The sequence below is a fragment of the Scyliorhinus torazame genome, chromosome 5 (genome assembly GCF_047496885.1).
Source record: "Scyliorhinus torazame isolate Kashiwa2021f chromosome 5, sScyTor2.1, whole genome shotgun sequence".
NCBI lineage: Eukaryota > Metazoa > Chordata > Chondrichthyes > Carcharhiniformes > Scyliorhinidae > Scyliorhinus > Scyliorhinus torazame.
In genome coordinates this window covers 181,693,311-181,716,697 of record NC_092711.1, presented here as the reverse complement: position 1 = coordinate 181,716,697, position 23,387 = coordinate 181,693,311, and the positions used below count along the sequence as shown (strand labels likewise).

At 48.9% G+C, this 23,387-nt stretch overlaps 1 protein-coding gene across 2 annotated transcripts in view; it reads right to left on the bottom strand.

The window, feature by feature from the left end:
* Window positions 1–23,387, bottom strand: part of LOC140420766 (polyunsaturated fatty acid 5-lipoxygenase-like) — a 134,734-nt gene that overhangs the window by 40,192 nt on the left and 71,155 nt on the right. For both annotated transcript variants that reach the window (XM_072504747.1, XM_072504748.1), the window contains exons 5-6: window positions 22,601–22,707; window positions 166–335 (exon numbers count right to left, since the gene is read on the bottom strand). In XM_072504747.1, coding sequence (XP_072360848.1) covers window positions 166–335; window positions 22,601–22,707 — 277 coding nt within the window. The remainder of the gene's footprint in view (window positions 1–165; window positions 336–22,600; window positions 22,708–23,387) is intronic.

The window sequence follows — 23,387 nt, the reverse complement described above, 5'->3', positions numbered from 1 at the left end:
GCTGATGCAGCTTCTACAGGTATCCCAACAGAGGTAACATCCTCCAAGGCAACGCGGAGAACGAACAAGTTACTCCACTTGTTTCTCACCGGCATCTCATCATCCCTTATGCCTTAGGTCGAACTTTGGGCCCGCAAAGGTCAAAGTTTAAAGTTGCGAAGGTACCTTGATTTCCTGTTTCAGCTTGGACTTCCCAAGAGACGCCTGGACCATGGCGTCCGTCACGGGAAAATTCTTCGGGATCATTTCACATTTCCGCACCAGAACTGGGTTGCAGCCGTTCAGGAACTGGTATCCGAAAAACCAGTCTTCCTTCCAGTGATCCTTAACAAAAACTGGGAGGGGTAGTGATGGTGGTAATGGGGCGGGGGGGGGGGGGGGGGGGGAGTGAGAAGGGGGGGGTGGTGGTTTGGAAAAGACACAGAACAAAATGAACATCCTGGAAGCTAAAATGGATCACTTTAGCAACGAGCTAAAGCCAACATCGGATAATGTAAGAGTGTGGACACTTCCTGTTCATTGTACAGGAATTACACATTATTGGCCAACGCAGGATAGACTGCCACGGAACATCAGTGGGTTTGGGCTGACAAGTGGAAAATAACATTTGTGCCACAAAAGTGCCAGGCAATGACGATCTCCAACAGGAAAGGATCTAACTATCGCCCCTTGACATTCAATGGCATTACCATCGCTCGACCCACCACTATCAACATCCTGGGGGTTACCATTGACCAGAGACTGAACTGGACTACCATTCGCAACAATCTTCAGCAAGAAGTGCTGAGTGGATGATCCACTTCCGTCTCCTCAGGAGATCCCCAGCATCACAGGTGTCAGTCTTCAGCCAACACGATTCACTCCGCGTGATATCAAGAAACTGCTATGGGCCCTGGCGATATCGCAGCAATAGTAGGGGAGGCGATGGCATAGTGGTATTGGCACTGGACTAGTGATCCAGAGACCCAGGTTCAAATCCCATCACGGCATGTGAAGGAATTTAAACTCAATAAAAGAATATCTGAAATTAAAATTCTAATGATGACCATGAAACGATTGTTGTAAAAACCCATCTGCCATCCTTATCTGGTCTGGCCTACATGTGACTCCAGACCCACAGCAATCCGGTTAAGTCCTAAATGGTCTACTCTGTTGTATTCAACCGCCACAAAAATTGAATGAAACCGGGCGGACCACTAGGCACCAACAATGGCAAACCCAGACCTGTCGACTCTGCCAATGTTGGGAGAGCTGTTTCACACAGGCGCTGGGATCCCAGCTATTCACAAAAACATTAATGATTTAGATCAGGGAACAAATTGTAATATCTCCAAATTTGCAGATGGCACAAAACTGGGTGGGAGGGTGAGCTGTGAGGAGGATGCAGAGATCCTTCAGTGATTCAAGCTGAATGAGTGGGCAAATGCATAGCAGATATAGTGTAATGTGAATAAATGCGAGGTTATTCACTTTGGAAGCAAAAACAGGAAGTTAGATTATTATTTGAATGGCTATAGATTGAGAGAGGGGAATGTGCAATGAGACCTGTGTGCCCTCTTACACCAGTCACTGAAGGTACAGCAGGCGGTAAAAAGAAGGCAAATGGTATGCTGGACTTTGTGGTGATATGCATCACTGTAAAGACACAAGGGGTTAATGTAAATACATGTAGACTAGCTAGACACTAGAGGGAGCACCAGAGACATGACACACAGACACTCAACCAATAGCAGTTAGATAGGACATGACCAATGGGCATTCACGATACACACAGAGGTGACACAACCACAGGAGGGCATTACACCAACCCACATATAAAGAACACAACACACATGATCTTCCTCTTTCCAGTGGAGACAGTCAGTGAGAAGAGACACAGGGTTGATTCAATATTACACCCACCACGTGGATTGTAGCAGACTAGTTAGTCAGTCTGAGTAGCTAAAGAAGGTTTAACAGTAGTGGCGAATCCAAGTAGGAGAAGTGTAAATAGCTTAATAAACGTATTGAAGTTATCTCCACCTTCCTTTGCCAAGTGCACCACAAGGAAGCCGCTCATGCTAAGCCGAGAGCATAACAAGACAGCCTTCAGGTTTTTATTCGTTCACAGGAAGTAGGGTGTCGGTGTCGCCTGCTGGGCCATCATTTATTGCCCATGCCTTACGGCACTTAAGAGTCAACCACATTGCTGTGGATCTGGAGTCACATGTAGGCCAGACCTAAAGGACATTAGTGAACCAGATGGGTTTTTACGACAATCGACAATGGTTTCATGGTCACCTTTTCGACTTTTAATTCCAGTTATTTATTGAATTCAAATTTCACCATCTGCCATGCAGGATTCGAACCTGGGCCCCCAGATCATGACTCTGGGTTTCTGGACTACTAGTCCAACGGCAATACCACTATATCGCTGTGTCCCTGCCACTGAGAGGATGCTGTCATAATAGCCACTCATGTATATAATGAGATGCAGACAGGCAGTGATTGACACACAGGATAACCAATGAACACACACGACACATAACAACCATTCACCAGACAGGACACCACCACTATAAAGCACACAGGGCTTTAAGACTCTTCCTCTCTCTACAGGACACAGCTACTGAAATAGTAAGAATGCACAAGCCAGTGAGCACTATCATCATGAGGTAGAGAGTTAGTCTGGTCAAGCCAGTAGGAGGTTATCAGTTAGATTGATAGAACATAGAACATTACAGTGCAGTACGGGCCCTTCGGCCCTCGATGTTGCTCCAACCTGTGAAACCACTCTAAAGCCCATCTACACTATTCCCTTATTGTCCATATGTCTATCCAATGACCATTTGAATGTCCTTAGTGTTGGCGAGTCCACTACTGTTGCAGGCAGGGCATTCCACACCCTTACTACTCTCTGAGTAAAGAACCTACCTCTGACATTTGTCTTATATCTATCTCCCCTCAATTTAAAGGTATGACCCCCTCATGCTAGACATCACCATCCGAGGAAAAAGGCTCTCACTGTCCACCCTATCCAATCCTCTGATCATCTTGTATGCCTCAATTAAGTCACCTCTTAACCTTCTTCTCTCTAACGAAAACAGCCTCAAGTCCCTCGGCCTTTCCTCAAAAGATCTTCCCTCCATACCAGGCAGCATTCTGGTAAATCTCCTCTGCACCCTTTCCAATGCTTCCACATCCTTCCTATAATGCGGCGACCAGAATTGCACGCAATACTCCAAATGCGGCCGCACCAGAGTGTTGTATAGCTGCAACATGACCTCATGGCTCCTAAACTCAATCCCTCTATCAATAAAAGCTAACACACCGTATGCCTTCTTAACAACCCTCTCAACCTGGGTGGCAACTTTCAGGGATCTATGTACATGGACACCGAGATCTCTCTGCTCATCCACACTGCCAAGAATCTTACCATTAGCCCAGTACTCAGTCTTCCTGTTATTCCTTCCAAAATGAATCACCTCACACTTTTCTGCATTAAACTCCATTTGCCACCTCTCAGCCCAGTGCTGCAGCTTATCTATGTCCCTCTGTAACTTGTAACATCCTTCCGCACTGTCCACAACTCCACCGACTTTAGTGTCATCTGCAAATTTACTCACCCATCCTTCTACGCCCTCCTCCAGGTCATTTATAAAAATGACAAACAGCAGTGGCCCCAAAACAGATCCTTGTGGTACACCACTAGTAACTGGACTCCAGTCTGAACATTTCCCATCAACCACCACCCTTTGTCTTCTTCCAGCTAGCCAATTTCTGATCCAAACTGCTAAATCACCCTGAATCCCATGCCTCCGTATTTTCTGCAGTAGCCTACCATGGGGAACCTTATCAAACGCTTTACTGAAATCCATATACACCACATCAACTGCTTTACCCTCATCCACCTGTTTGGTCACCTTCTCAACGAACTCTATAAGGTTTGTGAGGCACGACCTACCCTTCACAAAACCGTGTTGACTATCTCTAATCAAATTATTCCTTTCCGGATGATTATACATCCTATCTCTTATAAACCTTTCCAAGATTTTTCCCACAACAGAAGTAAGGCTCACTGGTCTATAGTTACCGGGGTTATCGCTACTCCCCTTCTTGAACAATGGGACAACATTTGCTATCCTCCAGTCTTCTGGCACTATTCCTGTAGACAAAGATGATTTAAAGATCAAGGCCAAAGGCTCAGCAATCTCCTCCCTAGCTTCCCAGGGAATCCTAGGATAAATCTCATCCGGCCCAGGTGACTTATCTATTTTCACACTTTCCAGAATTGCTAACACCTCGTCCTAATGAACCTCAAGCCCTTCTAGTCTAGCAGCCTGAATCTCAGTATTCTCCTCAACAACATTGTCTTTTTCCTTTGTGAATACTGACAAAAAATATTCATTTAGCACCTCTCCTATCTCCTCGGACTCCAAGCACAACTTCCCACTACTGTCCTTGACTGGCCCTACTCTTACCCTCGTCATCCTTTTATTCCTGACATATCTATAGAAAGCTTTAGGGTTATCATTGATCCTACCCGCCAAAATCTTCTCATGTCCCCTCCTGGCTCTTCTTTAGGTCCTTCCTAGCTAACTTGTAACTCTCGAGCGCCCTAACTGAACCTTCATGTCTCATCTTTACATCATAGATTATCATAGAATTTACAGTGCAGAAGGAGGCCATTCGGCCCATAGAGTCTGCACCGGCTCTTGGAAAGAGCACCCTACCCAAGGTCAACACCTCCACCCCATCCCCATAACCCAGTCTCCTTCTTCCTCTTGACAAGTGTTTCGACTGCTTTAGTAAACCACGGTTCCCTCACTCGACCACTTCCTCCCTGCCTGACAGGTACATCCTTAGAGTGTCAACTCACAGCAGACTATGTACAGCAATCAGGAAGTTCAATAAAACAGTGTTGGACCATCTCCTGTGTCAGAAGCCTGTTTCTAGTTTCACTGCATCCAGTTGCAGTCTACGTTGAACCAACTTACTTAACACATTATGGTACCAGAGTGCTATTAACCATAACGAACCGACCTCAAGTGCATCTGTAATGACCAGCAAGCAGCTACCCAGCGGCATGGAAAGGATCCTGCCTCCTTCACAACTCCGGATCTCCGGCAACCTCGGCGCCAACTGGAAAGTCTTCAAACAAAAGTTCCTCCTGTACACCGAGGCCTCTGACCTCGAGGCAGCATCGGATGCCAGAAAGATGTTCCTGTTGACTGCGGGGGATCATAACATTCACATCTATAACTCGCTTACGTTTGCCGATGGCGAAGACAAGACAAAGTTCAAGACAGTTCTGCTGAAATTCGACAGCCACTGCGACATTGAGGTGAATGAGAGCTTTGAACGGTACATCTTCCAACAGGGGCTTCAGGGTAAGGACGAACTTTTTCAGTCCTTCTTGACCCATCTCCGCATCCTAGCGCAGTCATGTAATTATGACGCGACGACTGATTCCATGATCCGGGATCAGATCGTTTTCGGGGTCCAGTCCAACTCCCTGCGGGAGCAGCTCCTCAAAATCAAACAGTTGAACCTCTCCGTCGCCATCGAAACGTGCGTTGTCCATGGGCATGCCAGTAATTGCTACTCCTGCATCAGGGCGGCAGAAACTGCAAAACCGGCCTCCCACGAGGCAGAAAGGGTGCAGGCCATAGCGAAAATGCAAGGCCTGAGCATCGAGGAGAGTGGCCGTTTCACGCGCTTTTCTCGGGTCCCCACACATGCACGCCACGACCGGGTGGACGATGAGGCCGAAGACCCTGAGGCGCATGCGCGAACATCGTCCGACCGCACTGCGCATGCGCGATGGTGCACAGAACGTGCTGACGTCAGCGTCATGACGTGTACAAATTGTGGCTCCGCCCATTTAAAGCGACAATGTCCAGCCAAAGGCAGGCGATGTCTACAGTGTGGAAAGCCTGACCACTACGCGGCCTTCTGCAGGTCCGCTCCACCGAACAACAGCCAGCGATCCCAGCTGCAGCGCAGATGTGTCCGCTGCGTACAACAAGGCATGCAGGATTCTGATCCAGACAATCCAACGGACCCCGATGCTGATTGCCTCGAGTCTCCATATCTGGTGGGCATCATCACCACATGCGAGCTGGTCTCCACCGCGCCTGCAAACCGCCTTTCGATCCTCAGTGTGGATCCTGAAGATGAGTGGTGTGCCGTCATCACGGTCAACCAGTCTCGCATCCGATTCAAATTGGACACTGGCGCGTCTGCGAACCTCATTTCACAGTCGGACCTCGACAGCATCCGACACCAACCTAGCATTCTTCCACCAGCCTGCCAGCTCCTTGACTACAATGGCAATGTCGTAGCTGCTAGTGGGTCGTATCAGCTAGGTGTATCTCACAAGGCAATCAAGGCGACGTTAAGATTCGAGATCGTCCAGCCTGACAAGGCATCCCTGCTCGGGGCCCGCGCATGCAAACTCCTAAATCTGGTACAGCAAGTTCATGCCATGTCCTCGACACCGGCGACGGCCTCGCCCAATGCGAATCTCCAGGCTGAGATAAATGACATTCTCACACAATACCACAGTGTGTTTGATGGGATGGGCATGCTCCCATATCGCTACAAGATATTGCTCAAGCCGAATGCCACCCCAGTCATCCATGCACCACGCCGGGTGCCGGCTCCTCTCAAGGATTGTCTGAAAACGCAGCTACGAGAGCTCCAAGACCAGGGCATCATCTCAAAGGTCACGGAACCCACAGACTGTGTCAGCTCCATGGTCTGCGTCAAGAAACCCTCTGGTGAACTCTGCATTTGCATTGATCCTTAAGACCTGAATCGCAACATCATGCGAGATCATTACCCGATCCCGAAGCAAGAAGAATTAACCTGTGAGATGGCTCACGCCAAATTCTTTACCAAGCTGGATGCCTCACGTGGTTTCTGGCAGATTCAGCTGGACGAGTCCAGTCGGAAGCTGTGCACTTTTAACACTCCGTTCGGCAGGTATTGCTACAACCGCATGCCTTTTGGCATCATATCAACTTCCAAAGTATTTCATCGCATAATGGAGCAAATGATGGAGGGCATCGAGGGGGTGCGAGTCTATGTGGACGACGTGATCATCTGGTCCACGACGCCTGAGGATCACATTGCTCGCCTCAAACAGGTTTCCCAGAGGATTCATGAAAATGGCCACTAGCTCAACAGGGTCAAATGCTCACTTGGGCGGTCCGCTATCAAGTTTTTAGGTGACCACATTTCACAGCAAGGTATGCAACCTGACGCCGACAAGGTGCTGGCAATCAATGCCATGAAGACACCAGTGGACAAAAAGGTGGTCCTCCGCTTCCTCGGTATGGTAAGTTTTCTCGGAAAATTCATTCCCAACATGGCATCCCACATCACGGCCCTCCGGCATCTCGTTAAAAAGTCGACAGTGTTCCAGTGGCTTCCCGCACATCAAGCGGAGTGGCTTGAGCTGAAGGCGAAGCTCACCACAGCCCCAGTACTGGCGTTCTTTGACCCAACCAAGGATACCAAGATATCCACAGACGCAAGCCAGGACGGCATTGGGGCGGTGCTCCTCCAGCGAGACGATTCCTCGTCCTGGGCTCCAGTGGCATATGCCTCCAGGGCCATGACTCAGACCGAACAACGGTATGCCCAGATCGAAAAGGAGTGTCTGGGTCTCCTGACAGGAATAGTCAAGTTTCATGACTACGCATACGGTCTGCCGAAGTTCACGGTGGAAACAGACCACAGGCCTTTGGTCCACATAATGGTCCACTGTTTAAAAAAGGAGGTCGGCAGAAAGCGAGTAATTATAGGCCGGTAAGCTTAACTTCGGTTGTAGGGGAAATGCTGGAATCTATCATTAAGGGGGAAATAGCGGGGCACCTGGAGGGAGATTGTCCCATTGGGCAGACGCAGCATGGGTTCACAAAGGGTAGGTCGTGTCTGACTAATTTGGTAGAATTTTTTGAGGACGTTACCAGTGCAGTAGATAACGGGGAGCCAATGGATGTGGTATATCTGGATTTCCAGAAAGCTTTTGACAAGGTGCCACACAAAAGGTTGCTGCATAAACTAAAGATGCATGGCATTGAGGGTAAAGTGGTAGCATGGGTCGAGGATTGGTTAACTAACAGAAAGTAGAGAGTGGGGATAAATGGGTGTTTCTCTGGTTGGCAACCTGTAACTAGTGGGGTCCCTCAAGGATCAGTGTTGGGCCCGCAGTTGTTCACAATTTACATAGACGATATGGAGTTGGGGACCAAGTGCAATGTGTCAAAGTTTGCAGACGACACTAAGATGAGTGGTAAAGCAAAAAGGGCAGAGGATACCGGAAGTCTGCAGAAGGATTTGGATTGGTTAGGTGAATGGGCTAGGGTCTGGCAGATGGAATTCAATGTTACCAAGTGTGAGGCTATCCATTTTGGGAGGAATAACAGCAGAATGGATTATTATTTAAATGGTAAGATGTTAAAACATGCTGCTGTGCAGAGGGACCTGGGTGTGCTGGTGCACGAGTCGCAAAAAGTTGGTGTGCAGGTGCAACAGGTGATTAAGAAGGCTAGTCAAGTTTTGTCTTTCGTTGCTAGAGGGATGGAGCTCAAGACTAGGGAGGTTATGCTGCAATTGTATAGGGTGTTGGTGAGGCCGCATCTGAAGTATTGTGTTCAGTTTTGGTCTCCTTACCTGAGAAAGGACATATTGGCACTGGAGGGAGTGCAGAGGAGATTCACTAGGTTGATCCCAGAGTTGAGGGGATTCGATTATGACGAGAGGTTGAGTAGGCTGGGACTGTACTCATTGGAGTTCATAAGGATGCGGGGGGATCTTATTGAAACATATAAAATTATGAAGGGAATAGATAGGATAGATGCGGGCAGGTTGTTTCCACTGGTCGGGGAAAGCAGAACTAGGGGGCATAGCCTCAAAATAAGGGGAAGTAGATTTAGGACGGAGTGTAGGAGGAACTTCTTCACCCAAAGGGTTGTGAATCTCTGGAATTCCTTGCCCAGTGAAGCAGTTGAGGCTCCTTCTTTAAACATTTTTAAGAAAAAGATAGATACCTTTCTAAAGAATAAAGGGATTTGGGGATATGGTGTACGGGCATGAGAGTGGAGCTGAGTCCACAAAGATCAGCCATGATCTCATTAAATGGCGGAGAAGGCTCGAGGGGCCAGATGGCCTACTCCTGTTCCTAGTTCTTATGTTCTTATAATCCAGAAGGATTTAAATGACATGACACCTCGGCTGCAGCAAATTCTTCTTCGTATCTGCTGATATGACTTCAAACTCGTCTACACACCGGGCAAGGAGCTGATCGTCGCGAATGCCCTATCCGGATCCATCACCAGGCCGTGTGAACCGGGCGACTTCATTCGCCACATCGAGGCACAGGTGCAGTTGTGTGCCAGCAACCTCCCAGCCATTGATGAACGAGTTGTCCAGATACGCGAAGAAACTGCCAAAGATCCTCTACTGCAGCGTGTGATGCAACACCTTGCCCATGGCTGGCAAAAGGGGCAGTGCCCCCAGTTCGTCAACGTTAAGGAAGAGTTAACGGTTGTCGAGGGGCTCCTTCTTAAACTAGATAGAATCGTCATTCCCCAAAGCATGCAAGCCATGGTGCTCAGACAGATCCATGAGGGTCACCCTGGGGTCGAAAAATGTCGACGCAGAGCTTGGCAGGCAGCCTACTGACCTGGCATCAGCAGGAAATTGCCAACACGGTCCTCAACTGCACAACATTCCAGACGTTTCAACCAGCTCAGCCCAAGGAAACACTGCAACAGCACAAGATCATGACTTCTCCGTGGTATAAGGTGGGGACCACGTGGACTTCTTTCACGCAAATGGGCGTGATTACGTGCTCCTGGTCGACTACTTCTCCCGCTACCCGGAAGTGGTGAAACCTTCGGACCTCATGTCCAAGTCAGTGATTGAAGCCTGCGAAGAGACGTTTGCCAGGCACGGGATACCACTCACAGTAATGAGTGACAACGGCCCATGTTTCTACAGCCAAGAGTGGTCTGACTTTGCACGATCCTACCACTTCAGTCACATCACATCCAGTCCCCATTACCCACAATCAGACGGGAAGGCCGAAAAAGGGGTCCATATTGTCAAGCGGTAGCTGTGCAAGGCTGCAGACTCAGCCTCGGACTTCAACCTGGTGCTGTTGGCATACAGGGCAACCCCTCTGTCGACTGGTTTGTCTCCGGCGCAGCTGCTCATGAACCGCAACCTGAGGACGACTGTCCCAGCCATCCATGTTCCAGACCTTGACCACCTCACGGTGCTGCAGAAAGTGCAGCCATCCAGGGACCAGCAAAAGATCACGTTTGATGCTCATGCCAAGGATCTACCTGCGCTGGCTCCAGACGATGTTCGCGTCCAGTTGCCTGAGGGAGGTTGGTCAGCCCCAGCTATTGTCATCAGGCAGGCTGCCCCCAGGTCCTTCATTGGCCAAATGGCTGATAGCTCCATTCTACGATGCAACAGGAGGGCGCTACGAAAAGTTCCCTGCCCACCGCCTGGCCGCACGTCTCCGCATATCATCATGCCTCCTCCGGACATCTCGCACCACGAGGCCACCAATCTGGCAGCGATCCCGTCTCCCCATGAGGCCACCGACATGGCAGCAATCCCGCCTGTCCAAGTGCCGGCGCCCCCCCCTCCACCTCTGAGGCGATCAACAAGAATTCGTCGCCCGCCACATAGACTGAATCTATAGACTTAAATCTTGTAAATTTTGTTCAGTTTGCTCTGTATCTGCACGATAGACACCTTCCCATGTATATATGTTCATTCACTCACCACTTGTGTATAATCATGCATGTATATATATCGCCACGTTCCAAAATTTACTTCAAAAAGGGGAGATGTCATAATATCCACTCACGTATATAATGAGATGCAGACAGGCAGTGATTGGCACACAGGATAACCAATGAATACACACGACACATAACAACCAATCACCAGACAGGACACTGTTAAGTAATGGGTTAAGAGTTAAGTCATGCATTAAGAGACATTGCAATTAGTTTTGTCATTTATGTTAAGTATCCAATAATTGACACTGATATCTAAAGGGGCTTCATAGGAGGTGGCCCTTGAGTCAGGTGATGTATCGTGAGAGTTTTGTGCAAAGGCTGTTGGAAGGAAATAAATGTGTGTTTGTGAAAAAGGAACAGAACTTTAGACTCTTCATATCACAGCAACTAAAATGTCTAACAATTGGTAGCAGAGGATGGTTGCTGTGTAAATGTGAAGGGTTGAAAGATACAACTTTCCAGATCAAACCAAGGAGTGAGTGAGAAAAGAAAAGAAAAAGGGATATATGGCTGAACCGAGGATAAAGATGGCTGGATATGTCTATCCCCCTTATTTTCTGAAAGGGAATCGTACGACCAATGGAGAAGTGCAGTAGTTATGTGGACTAAGGTAACTGCTTTGGGAAAGAGAAAACAAGGTATGGCATTGGCTCTTTCTCTACCATATGGCAGTAAAATCCGAAACAAAGTGCTTTCTGAGCTGGAATTGGAAGAGTTAGACTCAGGAGAAGGTCTGGAGACTTTATTACATTATATGGATAAGATTTATAAAAAGGATGACTTGTTAAGTGCGTATGAAGCATGGTCGGATTTTGATAAGTTCCGGAAAATGGAGGATATCTCCATGGAAGACTATATAATGGAATTTGGCAGACTATATAAAAGACTGCAGAAACACACCTGGAATTTCCACAGTCTGTGTTGGCCTTTAAATTACTTGACTGTGCTAGAGTGAGCAACATGGATAGGCTCCTGGTTTTGACAGGAGTTCAGTTTACTGATAAGGATACCTTATTCGAACAGATGACAAAAGCTTTACAAAAGTTTCTGGGGAAACATTCGATTCCGATGGCTCTGATGACCCAAATAGGTCAGCCTGCAATAAGGCAGAATATGGAAGATACACTACTAACAGGATGGCGAAATCGTATGGCTACGAACAGGGCTCAAGACTATAGAAGGAGACCGAGACAAGGAAATTATGAATACAGAAACCCAGTTAGAACCTACAATAGGAAGATGAACCCCAGAAATGCACGGGGCATGATAAATCGATGTTTTCGATGTGACTCTCAATACCATTATGCTTTTAACTGTCCAACTCATTATGATAGAGTGTTTGAAGCGACACCTGACACGGAAGAGTCAGAAGAGGAAAAAGATAGTGACCAGAAAGAAGGAATTGTCCTATTGACAAGCAGTTTTACGCCGGTAATGAGGGTGTTGGTTGCAGAATCCTTCAACTGTGCTGTATTGGACAGTGGCTACACCTCTACTGTGTGTGGAATTGACTGGTTAAAATGTTACCTGGACTCTTTGAATGCTGAAAATCGTAACAAGGTTAAGGAATTTGAAAGTTCCACATGTTTCAGGTTTGGGGATGATAATACTCTGAAGTCGCTGAAAAGAGTTGTGATCCCTTGCAATATTGCATGAGTGAATCATTTCATTAGCACGGATGTTGTATCAAGTGAGATACCTTTGCTTCTGAGCAGACCGTCGATGAAGAAAGCACACATGAAACTGGATATGGAACAGGATAAGGCAACAGTTTTTGGAAAGATGGTGGACTTACAATTTACACAGTCGGGACACTATTGTATTCCATTACTGACAAATAATATTTCAAGTAGAGTGGTAAAGGATGTGTTAATGGCAGTTGAAAATGGGACTTTCGCTGATAAAAAGCTTGTTGTATTAAAACTGCATAGGCAATTTGCACATCCGGCTGAAACATTTATTAAAGGAAGCAGGGGTAAGGGATGAAGACTATACTAAACTGATAGAACAGGTTAGTGATTGCTGTGAAGTTTATAGAACATAGAACAATACAGCGCAGTACAGGCCATTCGGCCCACGATGTTGCACCGAAACAAAAGCCATCTAACCTACACTATGCCATTATCATCCATATGTTTATCCAATAAACTTTTAAATGCCCTCAATGTTGGCGAGTTCACTACTGTAGCAGGTAGGGCATTCCACGGCCTCACTACTCTTTGCGTAAAGAACCTACCTCTGACCTCTGTCCTATATCTATTACCCCTCAGTTTAAAGTTATGTCCCCTCGTGCCAGCCATATCCATCCGCGGGAGAAGGCTCTCACTGTCCACCCTATCCAACCCCCTGATCATTTTGTATGCCTCTATTAAGTCTCCTCTTAACCTTCTTCTCTCCAACGAAAACAACCTCAAGTCCATCAGCCTTTCCTCATAAGATTTTCCCTCCATACCAGGCAACATCCTGGTAAATCTCCTCTGCACCCGTTCCAAAGCTTCCACGTCCTTCCTATAATGAGGTGACCAGAACTGTACGCAATACTCCAAATGCGGCCGTACCAGAGTTCTGTACAGCTGCAACATGACCTCCCGACTCCGGAACTCAATCCCTCTACCAATAAAGGCCAACACTCCATAGGCCTTCTTCACAACCCTATCAACCTGGGTGGCAACTTTCAGGGATCTATGTACATGGACACCTAGATCCCTCTGCTCATCCACACAAGTTTGTAGGAAGTACAGAAGGACACCAGCACGACCGAACCCTACCTTTGGCCAGGGATTTTAACGACATTGTGGATGTGGACCTTAAGATCTGGGATAAGGCCATTTTTCCAAAAGGGCAACTACCAAAAGTTGGTACAAAGGTGACATACTTGCCTGACGGGTCTAGTCAATGGAAGGATGCAACTGTTATTGGAGCAGGGAAGGCCACTGGAAAGTATAAACATTGGTTGAATGTACAGCATTCAGGGGAGGGAGTTAAGACAATGGATTGGGAACACAAAGTTCAAAAATGGAGGTCACAGAAACGCAGTGCCAGTTCAGATAGTACATCAGTTAGTGAACAGGTCTGCAGGAAAAGGTTGAGAATTTTGAAAGGACATCCCACAGCAGAGAAGAAAGATCAAGCAGTAGCAGTACAGAACAAGTTACCAGGCGGGAGCGGGGACATAGTTTATCAAGGTCTCAGAACATGAGTAAGACTACGAATACTAATAGGAGTAGAAGCCCACATGCACATGAGATTTTGGTGGTTTCCAATAAATTATATGAAAAGTTATCAAAGATGCTAAACAGCAGGAACTGCATAGTTGGAGTGACTTTGGGGTATACACGGAAGTACCGGATAGGGGACAAAGAGCTCTGGCCCACAGATGGATTTGCACGGAAAAGGTTCTTCCGGGTGGAACTTATAAGGCAAAGGCCAGGCTTGTGGCAAGGGGATTTGAAGAAAGCTTAGAAGATCAGGAATTAAGGGTAGATTCACCGACAGCAGGAAAGGTTAATTTTAAAGATCTTCTTTTAGCCATAAAGGCAAGGGAATGCAAATCTACAGATATGAAAGCTGCCTTCTTGCAGGGGTATCAGCTCCAGAGAGCCATTTTTCTCCGTCCTCCTAAAGAAGCAGCTTACACAGAAGGGGTATTCTGGAAGTTGAATAAATGTGTATGTGGTTTAAATGTTGCATCTAGAGTCCGGTATTTTTTGGTAAGGTCAGTTTTGTTGAAGTTAGGATGTTACCAGTTGAAAGTAGATCCAGTAATGTTTTACTGGCACTATAAAGGGAACCTTTCTGGCATCTTTATGATGCATGTCAAATAATTTTTGTGGGGTGGGACTAGTGATTTTGAAGCTTTTGTAATCTCTGCTTTGAGGAAAGAATTCAGGGTCGGAAGCCAGGCTTCCGGTGCAATTAAATATATTGGACTGAACATCGGACAGACTAAGTTAGGGGCAACTTTACGTCAGCAATCTTATTTGGAAAGCATCAGCCCAATAGCAATTAGTCGTGGCCGGGTTTCACAAAAAGATGCAAGGTTTCAAAGATGGAAAAAGAGCAACTGCAAAGTTTAATTGGGCAACAGAATTGGTTAGGTAGACAGACTAGACCGGACGTGAGTTTTGATGTCTTAGAGTTGAGTGCAAAAATGAATGATCCCAAAGTGGAAGACATAATAAGAGCAAATAAAGCGTTTGGCCAAACTAAAAATGCAGGAGTGTGTTCTGAGGTTCCCGGTTTTAGGTGACCTTAGGCACTTGAAATTCATAGTTTATAGTGATACGTCCTATGCAAATCAAGCACAGGAGGTTTTGTAATTTTCCTCTTGGGGAACAATGGTAAATGTTTTCCTCTTGTGTGGGAAACAATGAAAATAAGGAAAGTGGTCGAAAGCACTTTGGCTGCTGAGACATTAAGCTTTGTAGAGGCGGTGGATATGTCCTTTTATATATCTCAGATATTGACAGAAATTTAACTTTTGGATATTGTTAATGAAGGGCACCTGTTTCTGTGACTTTTTTTTTCTTCCAAAAAAAAATATTTGAAAACAAAAAGAAAGGGGTAAATTGCATGTGTGTTTTTGAGTTTCTTTAAATTTTGTTTTCACCTAATTATTTTTTTCTCCAAGGAAGGGGAGACTGTTGAGTAATGGGTTAAGAGTTAAGTAATGCATTAAGAGACATTGCAATTAGTTGTGTCATTTATGTTAAGTATCCAATGATTGACACTGATATGTAAAGGGGCTTCAGGTGGCCCTTGGGTCAGGTGATGTATAGTGAGAGTTTTGTGCAAAGGCTGTTGGAAGGAAATAAGCAACACAGACCAAAGCAGGCCAGTAGCACGGTTCAATTCCCGTACCAGCCTCCCCGAACAGGCACCGGAATGTGGCGACTAGGGGATCTTCACAGTAACTTCATTTGAAGCCTACTTGTGACAATAAGCGATTTTCATTTCATTTCTTGGCAGGAAGGATGTGGAGAGGATGTTTCCTCTTGTGGGAGAATGGGCGGTGATGAAACTATACGCCCCTGAGTGCCATGTCTTCATAACCCAAACGCAGTTAAAGGGGACTGGAACTTGCCCTTCAGTCCGAGTCTCCCCAGTGTGGTTTGGCATTTCCCCCACCAACAACAGCTCGCATATATATAGTACCTCAAATGGTCATTAAACCCTTCACAGGAATGCTGTTGGACAGAATTGGACAGAAGAGATTGAGGGAGGTGAGCCAAAGGCTGGAGGCAGAATTGCTATTGGTTGTCGGCGGAGTCTTCCGGTCCTGATGTTTTGCCCGCACTGCCGGTGAAACCCACTGCGGATGGACAGGAAAATACTGGCCAAAATCTGCCGTTAAAAGATCTTAAAGAGCATCTTCAAGGAGGAGAACAAGGATAGAGAGCAGGAGAGGCTTAACTGAGGGAACGCTGAAGATTAGTGAGTGAACACTGGTGTTTAGAGACCAGGTAGCTGAAAGCGCGATCGGCCATCGGCGATGGAGCAATTCTGGGAAGACGTTGGCATAGTCACCTGGCTGGGTTCAATCGGGCAAAAATGACCCTCTTTCAGAATGATGTGGAGATGCCGGCGTTGGACTGGGGTGAGCACAGTACGAAGTCTTACAACACCAGGTTAAAGTCCAACAGGTTTGTTTCGATGTCACTAGCTTTCGGAGCGCTGCTCCTTCCTCAGGTGAATCGAGCTGTCGAGTCAGCATGGGTCACCTGAGGAAGGAGCAGCGCTCCGAAAGCTAGTGTTTGAAACAAACCTGTTGGACTTTAACCTGGTGTTGTAAGACTTCGTACTGTCCTCTTTAAGAAGGGGGTGAAGTTCGGGATGCTGTACCCAGCCCGCCTGTGGGTCACACATGAGGAACGGGACTTCCACTTTGAAACGCCAGACGAAGTATGGACCTTTATTAAAGAAATGAAGCTGGAGGCGAATTAAAAGACACTTAAGCCTTGGAGAAGTACTGTGGCAGCGGTTTGTGGTGCTGGATTGTAAAAATTTAAGGAGCTCTATGTGAAATAATGGGCCGTGAGGATGGTTAAAGGGTGAGCACGTCTTGCAGGGACCTTGTTAGAGGGGGGATGGGCTTTGAATTTAGTTCTGCTTTTTGGGTGACTATTTTTCTAAAGTGATTGTTTCTTCACTGTTTTTTTGTTGTTGTTTGTTTACTGGGGAATGTGATGCTTTTAAAATGTTTATTCATGTGGGGGGGGGAGAGAGGAGAGGAGAGAGGAGAGAGAGGGAGACAGACTGCTTGGTGCCAGGGGCGGGAGCTATCGAGTCAGCATGGGTCAGCTGACTCTCGGAAGCACAGTGGGGGGTGGACAGGTGTTAAGATGGAGCTCGACTTGGGGGATTGGGTTTTTAATGTTGTTGCTAGGGGCGGGGGGGGGAGCTGCTTTGCTGACAGGGGAGGAACTGTTACAAGGGGACAAATGGGAGGTCGGGAACGGCGACAGACCGAGTGGGGACTCGAGGAAGCGGAAGGCGTGAGCTCGAGGCTGGCCTAAAAAGGGTATTGGCCAGTCGGCAGGGAGGGGGTGGGGAGGGGGGTGGGTGTTGGAAGCCCCCCGTCCAGGCTGATCACATGGAACGTGAGAGGACTGAATGGGCCGGTCAAGAGGGCTTGCGTGTTCTCGCATTTGAGGGAACTGAAGGTGGACGTGGCAATGCTACAAGAGACACACCTAAAGGTTACAGACCAGACAAGATTGAGGAAGGGGGTGGGTTAGCCAAGTGTTCCACTCAGGACTGGACTCAAAGACCAGGGGGGTAGCGATCTTGATCAGCAAACGAGTGGCATTCGAGGCAGGGAGAATCGTGTCAGACGAGGGGGGTAGGTACATAATGGTGAGTGGGAAGCTGGAGGGGGTGCGGGTGGTACTCGTGAACATATATGCTCTGAATTGGGACGACGTGGAATTTATGTGGCGGGTGTTAGGTTTTGTTAGACTTAGAATCACATAACCTGATCATGGGAGGGAACTTCAACACAGTCATTGATCCGGAATTGGACCGGTCAAAATCCAGGACAGGGATGAGGCCGGCTGCAGCAAAGGAATTGAAGGGTTTTATGGAACAGATAGGGGGAGTAGACCCATGAAGGTTTGCACGGCCGAGGACGAAGGAGGTTTCCTTTTTTTCACATGTCCACAAGGTATACTCTCGCATTGACTTTTTTGTTCTGAGCAGGGCGCTAATACCGAAGGTGGTGGATACTGGGTATTCGGCAATCACAGTGTCGGATCATGCCTCGCACTGGGTGGATCTGCAGGTTAGTGTGGAGAGAGGGCAACGCCTGCTGTGGAGGCTGGATGTGGGGTTGCTAGTGGACGAGGCGGTCTGTGGGCGGGTTAACAAGTCCATCCAGAACTACCTGGAAACAAATGATACGGGGGAGGTCTCTGCAGCGACCGTCTGGGAAGCTTTGTAGGCAGTAGTCAGAGGGGAATTAATCTCGATACGGGCCCACCGAGAAAAGGCGGAATGGGCTGAGAGGGATTGATTAGTGGAGGAGATACTCCAGGTGGACTGGAGATACTCGGAGGCCCCGGACGCGGGCTACTGAGGGAGCGGCGGAGGTTACAGGTGGAGTTTGGGCTGTTGACCACAGTGGAACAGTTGAGGAAGGCAAGGGGGGCGATCTATAAGTACGGGGAAAAGGAAAGCAGAATGTTGGCGCACCAGTTCAGGAAAAGAGAGGCGGCCAGGGAGATAGGTAGAGTAAAGAGTAGAGACGGTAATACTGTCCTGGACCCAGCAAGGGTGAACGAGGTGTTTAAGGACTTTTATAGTAAATTATATGAGTCGGAACCCCCGGCTGGGGTGGAGGGGTGAGGCAATTCCTGGATCAGTTGAGGTTCCCGAGGGTGGAGGAGGACCTGGTGGAGGGGCCGGGAGCCCCAATTGAGATTGAGGAAATAATCAAGGAGCTGGAGGGCATGCAGTCGGGCAAGGCCCCGGGGCCTAACGGCGACCTGGTGGAATTCTATAACATGTTTTCAGAGATTTGAGCCCACTGCTGGTGAGGACATTTAACGAAGCAAGAGAGAAGGGAGTCCTCCCCCCAACAATGTCGCAGGCCTTGATTTCATTGATCTTGAAACGGGAGAAGGATCTGGAGCAATGCGGGTCATACAGGCCGATTTCTCTACTGAATGTAGATGCCAAACTGCTGGTAACGATACTGGCCACAAGGATAGAGGACTGTGTCACGGGTGTGATAGGGGAAGACCAGACGGGACTTGTTAAGGGCAGGCAACTCAAGGCCAATGTTCAAAGGCTTCTAAATGTTATTATGATGCCCTCAGAAGGAGAGGAGGCGGAGGTGGTGGTAGTGATGGATGCAGAGAAGGCTTTTGATCAGGTGGAGTGGAATTACCCCTGGGAGGCGCTGGGAAGGTTTGGGTTTGGTGAGGGCTTCATTGACTGGGTGCGGTTGCTCTATCAGGCACCAGTAGCGAATGTACGTACAAACCGGCTGAGGTTGGGGTATTTTGAGGGACGAGGCAAGGGTGCCCCCTCTCCCCGTTACTGTTTGCTATGGCCATAGGGCCATTGGCCATGGCGTTAAGAGCCTCTAGGAACTGAAAAGGGCTGGTTGGAGGGGGAGGGGGAGCACCGCGTCTTGCTCTACGCAGATGACCTGCTCTTGTACATTTCGGACCCGTTGGAGGGGATGGGGGAAGTAATGCGAATCTTGGGGGAATTTTGCAATTTTTCGGGGTATAAATTGAACATGGGGGAAAAGCGAGATGTTCGCGATCCAGGCAAGAGGACAGGCGAAGAGACTGGGAGAGCTGCCGCTTAGAATGGCAGGGAGGAGCTTTCGATATCCGGCATTCCAGGTGGCCTGGAAATGGGAGGTACTACACAAGTTAAACCTATCCCAATTGGTAGAGCAAATGGAAGGGGACTTTAAGAGATGGGATATGCTCCCACTATCACTGGCAGGGTGGGTACAGACCATGAAAATGACGGTCCTCCCCAGATTTCTGTTTGTCTTTCAGTGCCTCCCCATCTTCATCCCTAAGCCCTTTTTCAAGCGGGTGAATAAGATTATTTTGGGCTTTGTGTGGGTGGGTAAAACCCCACGAGGGAAGAAAGTGTTGCTGGAGCGCAGTCAGGGGGAGGGAGGGTTGGCACTGCCGAACTTCTGCAATTACTGCTGGGCGGCTAATATAACCATGATTAGGAAGTGGGTAGTGGGGGAGGGGTCAGCATGGGAGCGGATGGAGGCTGCATCATGCAAAGACACCAGTTTGGGAGCACTGGTAACGGCACCTCTTCCGTTCTCGCCGGCCCGATATTCCACAAGTCCGGTGGTGGTGGCGGCTCTGAGAATCTGGGGGCAATGGAGGAGATATAAGAGAGTGGAGGGAGCATCGATTTGGATCCTGATTTATAACAACCATAGGTTTGTACCAGGTAGGCAAGATGGCGGGTTCCGGAATTGGCAGAGGGCAGGAATTAGAAGGATGGGGGATTTATAGACGGGAGCTTTCCCAGCTTGAAAGCTTTGGAGGATAAATTTAAATTGCCAGCAGGGAATGGTTTTAGGTATTTGCAGGTGCGCAACTTCCTGAGAAAACAGGTGCCGGCCTTTCCGCTGCTGCCGCCACGGGGGATACAGGATAGAGTAGTTTCCAGTACCTGGGTAGGGGAGGGGAAGGTTTCAGATATTTACCAGGAGCTTTCGGGGGCGGAGGACACTCCGGTGGAGGAGCTTAAGGGCAAGTGGGAGGACGAGCTAGGAGGAGAGATAAAGGCGGGTCTATGGGTGGTTGCCCTAAGCAGGGTTAATACCTCCTCATCGTGCGCCAGGCTTAGCCTGATACAATTTCAGGTAGTCCACCGGGCACACATGACGGTGGCTAGGATGAGCAAGTTTTTCAGGGTCGAGGATAGGTGTGCGAGGTGCGCGAGATGCCCAGCAAATCATGTCCACATGTTTTGGGCATGCCCGAAGCTCAGAGGGTTTTGCTAAGGCAATGTCCACGGTGCTAAAAACACAAGTGTTGCCGAGTCCAGAGGTAGCGATCTTTGGAGTGTCGGAAGAGCCGGGAGTTCAGGGGGTGAAAGAGGCCGACGTCTTGGCCTTTGCCTCCCTGGTAGCCCGGAGACGGATCTTATTAATCTGGAGGGACTCGGAGCCCCCGAGTGTAGAGACCTGGGTTAGTGACATGGCTGGGTTTCTCAGTCTCGAGAAAATAAAGTTTGCCTTAAGAGGGTCAATGTTAGGGTTCACCCGGAGGTGGCAGCCGTTTGTCGACTTTCTTGGGGAAAATTAAAAATATCAGCCGATGACGTATTCGAAGGGGGGTGGGGGGGCGGATTGTTGTTGTTTGGTTGAGGTGTGTGAAGATTGGGCTGGGCGGGGGGAGATGTTTATTTTACCATGTTGATGTCATTGTTTTTGTTACTGTTATAAAAATTTTCAAATACCTTAATAAAATATCATGTAAAAGCAAATACCACGCCACTGCCTCTCCTGAAAATGCAAGACTCTGTTCTGGTGAAACTAATGTCGATTGTCGTCAGAATGAAAAATCCCATCTGGCTCACTAATTTTTGCCTCAGGGAAGGAAATCTGCAGTCCTTACCCCGGTCTGGCCTACATGTGACTCCAGACACCCAACACCCAGCAGTGTGGTCGAATCTCAACTGCCCCTCTGAAATGGCCCCCGCGAGCTGCTCAGATCAAGGGGCAATTAGGGATGGGCAGAAAATGTTAGTCCAGCCGGCAACGCCCGCGGGAGAATAAAAGGAAAACCGGACGGGCCTGGGAAATGCCTGGGACAGGTCGGAACTGGTCTTGTTCACCATGACGATGGAATGCCGGTCAAGCCCAGTGACAGTCTTTTCCCAATTTTACTGGCCTTCCTTCCAGGAGAAAGGATAAAATAGGGAACTTACATTGTTCTGAGCTCAGAGACCCGCTGTCTCCTCAACTGAGAACAAGATAGTGGGCAGGATTCTCAGATCCTGAGGCTAAGTGTTGACGCCGTCGTAAACGCCGTCGGGTAACATGGCCTCAGGATCAGCAATTCTGGCCCCTATAGGGGGCCAGTATGGAACTAGAGCGAGCCAGGCCGCTCCAGCTGCAGATCCCAGCATCAACTGGGCATCGCGGGGTCCACGCATGAGCAGTGGCACCGGCGCGATTGCGCGCATGCGCGATGTCTCCCTTCTCCGCGCCGGCCCCGACACTACATGGCGTAGGGCTACAGGGGCCGGCGCGGAAGGAGGCCCACAGTCCGAGAGGCCGGCCCGCCGATCGGTGGGCCCCGAGCGTGGGCCAGGCCACAGCGGAGGCCCCCCCCGGGGTCGGACCCCCCTCCTCCCCAACCCCACGCCGCCCCCAGACTCTTCCACGCCGAGGTCCCGCCGGGTAAGACCAGGTTAGAACGGCGCCGGTGAGACTCGGGTTTTTTGGGACGGTCGCTTGGCCCAACCCGGGCGGAGAATCGCGGGGTGGGGGGGTGCCGTAGAGCGGCCCCCGACCGGTGCTGCGCCAGCGCCAATGGCGCCGATTCCCGGTGTCGGGGCGGTGTGGCCTGATTCGCGCCGGTCGCAGCGATTCTCCGGCCCGACCCCAGGCCGAGAGAATCCCGCCCACAGTTCTTTGAGTCAGAGGTCTCAGGACGCAGGCTAGCCAAATAGGACAGGTGGCAATGATTGCGTATTTAGAAAACCTAATAAAGAGCGCAGAGGTGTCGTGTCAAAGTGGTGTCGTGTCAGACTGCGAATCACCCACCCAGTCCCCGGCGCCATCAGCTCCCCGTTACCTGAAGCTTTGCTCTCGACATCTTGGAAGATTTGATTGAAGTCCTCTGTGGAGGTCCAGGAATCCTGAAACATGCACGTGAACTTCTTCAGAAAGAGATCGATAAAGCTGCGGAAACACAGCACACAGGAACCGGTTAGCACCTCAGCCTCGACCTTCAACACTGACTGAATCCCCTCTGCTCGGACACTGAAGACTCTGTGACCTGAAGGTGGAAAGCTGGGGCGGGGGAGGGAAGGAAGTCATTGTGGTCGGGGAATTGTGAGGAAGGTTCGATATCTCAAGTCGGCGCCGCTTAACACTTCAGTTAGGGGTTGTGTGGACGTGGGAACATCGGATAAGGAGCAGGAGTAGGCCACTCGGCCCCTCAAGCCTGCTCCATCATTCAATAAGTTCCCGGCTGATCTGATTGTAACCTCAACTCCACATTCCTGCCAACCTCCTGATAACCTTTCACCCCCTTTTGCCCATCGAGAATCTAAGATAAGCGCAAATTACTACAGATGCTGGAATCTGAAACAAAAACAGAAAATGTTGGACAATCTCAGCAGGTCTGACAGCATCTGTGGAGGGAGAAGGGAGCTAACGTTTCGACTCTGGACGACAGTCTGTTCTGGCGAAGAGTCAACCAGACTGGGGACATTAGCTCCCTTCACACAGGCAGTCACCCGAGGCTGGAATTGAACCCGGAGCCCTGGTGCTGTGAGGCAGCAGTGCTAACCACTGTGCCACCATACCCATTAGCGGGGCCCTGCGTCCAGCTTGAGATTAGTACTACCCCCGCCTCC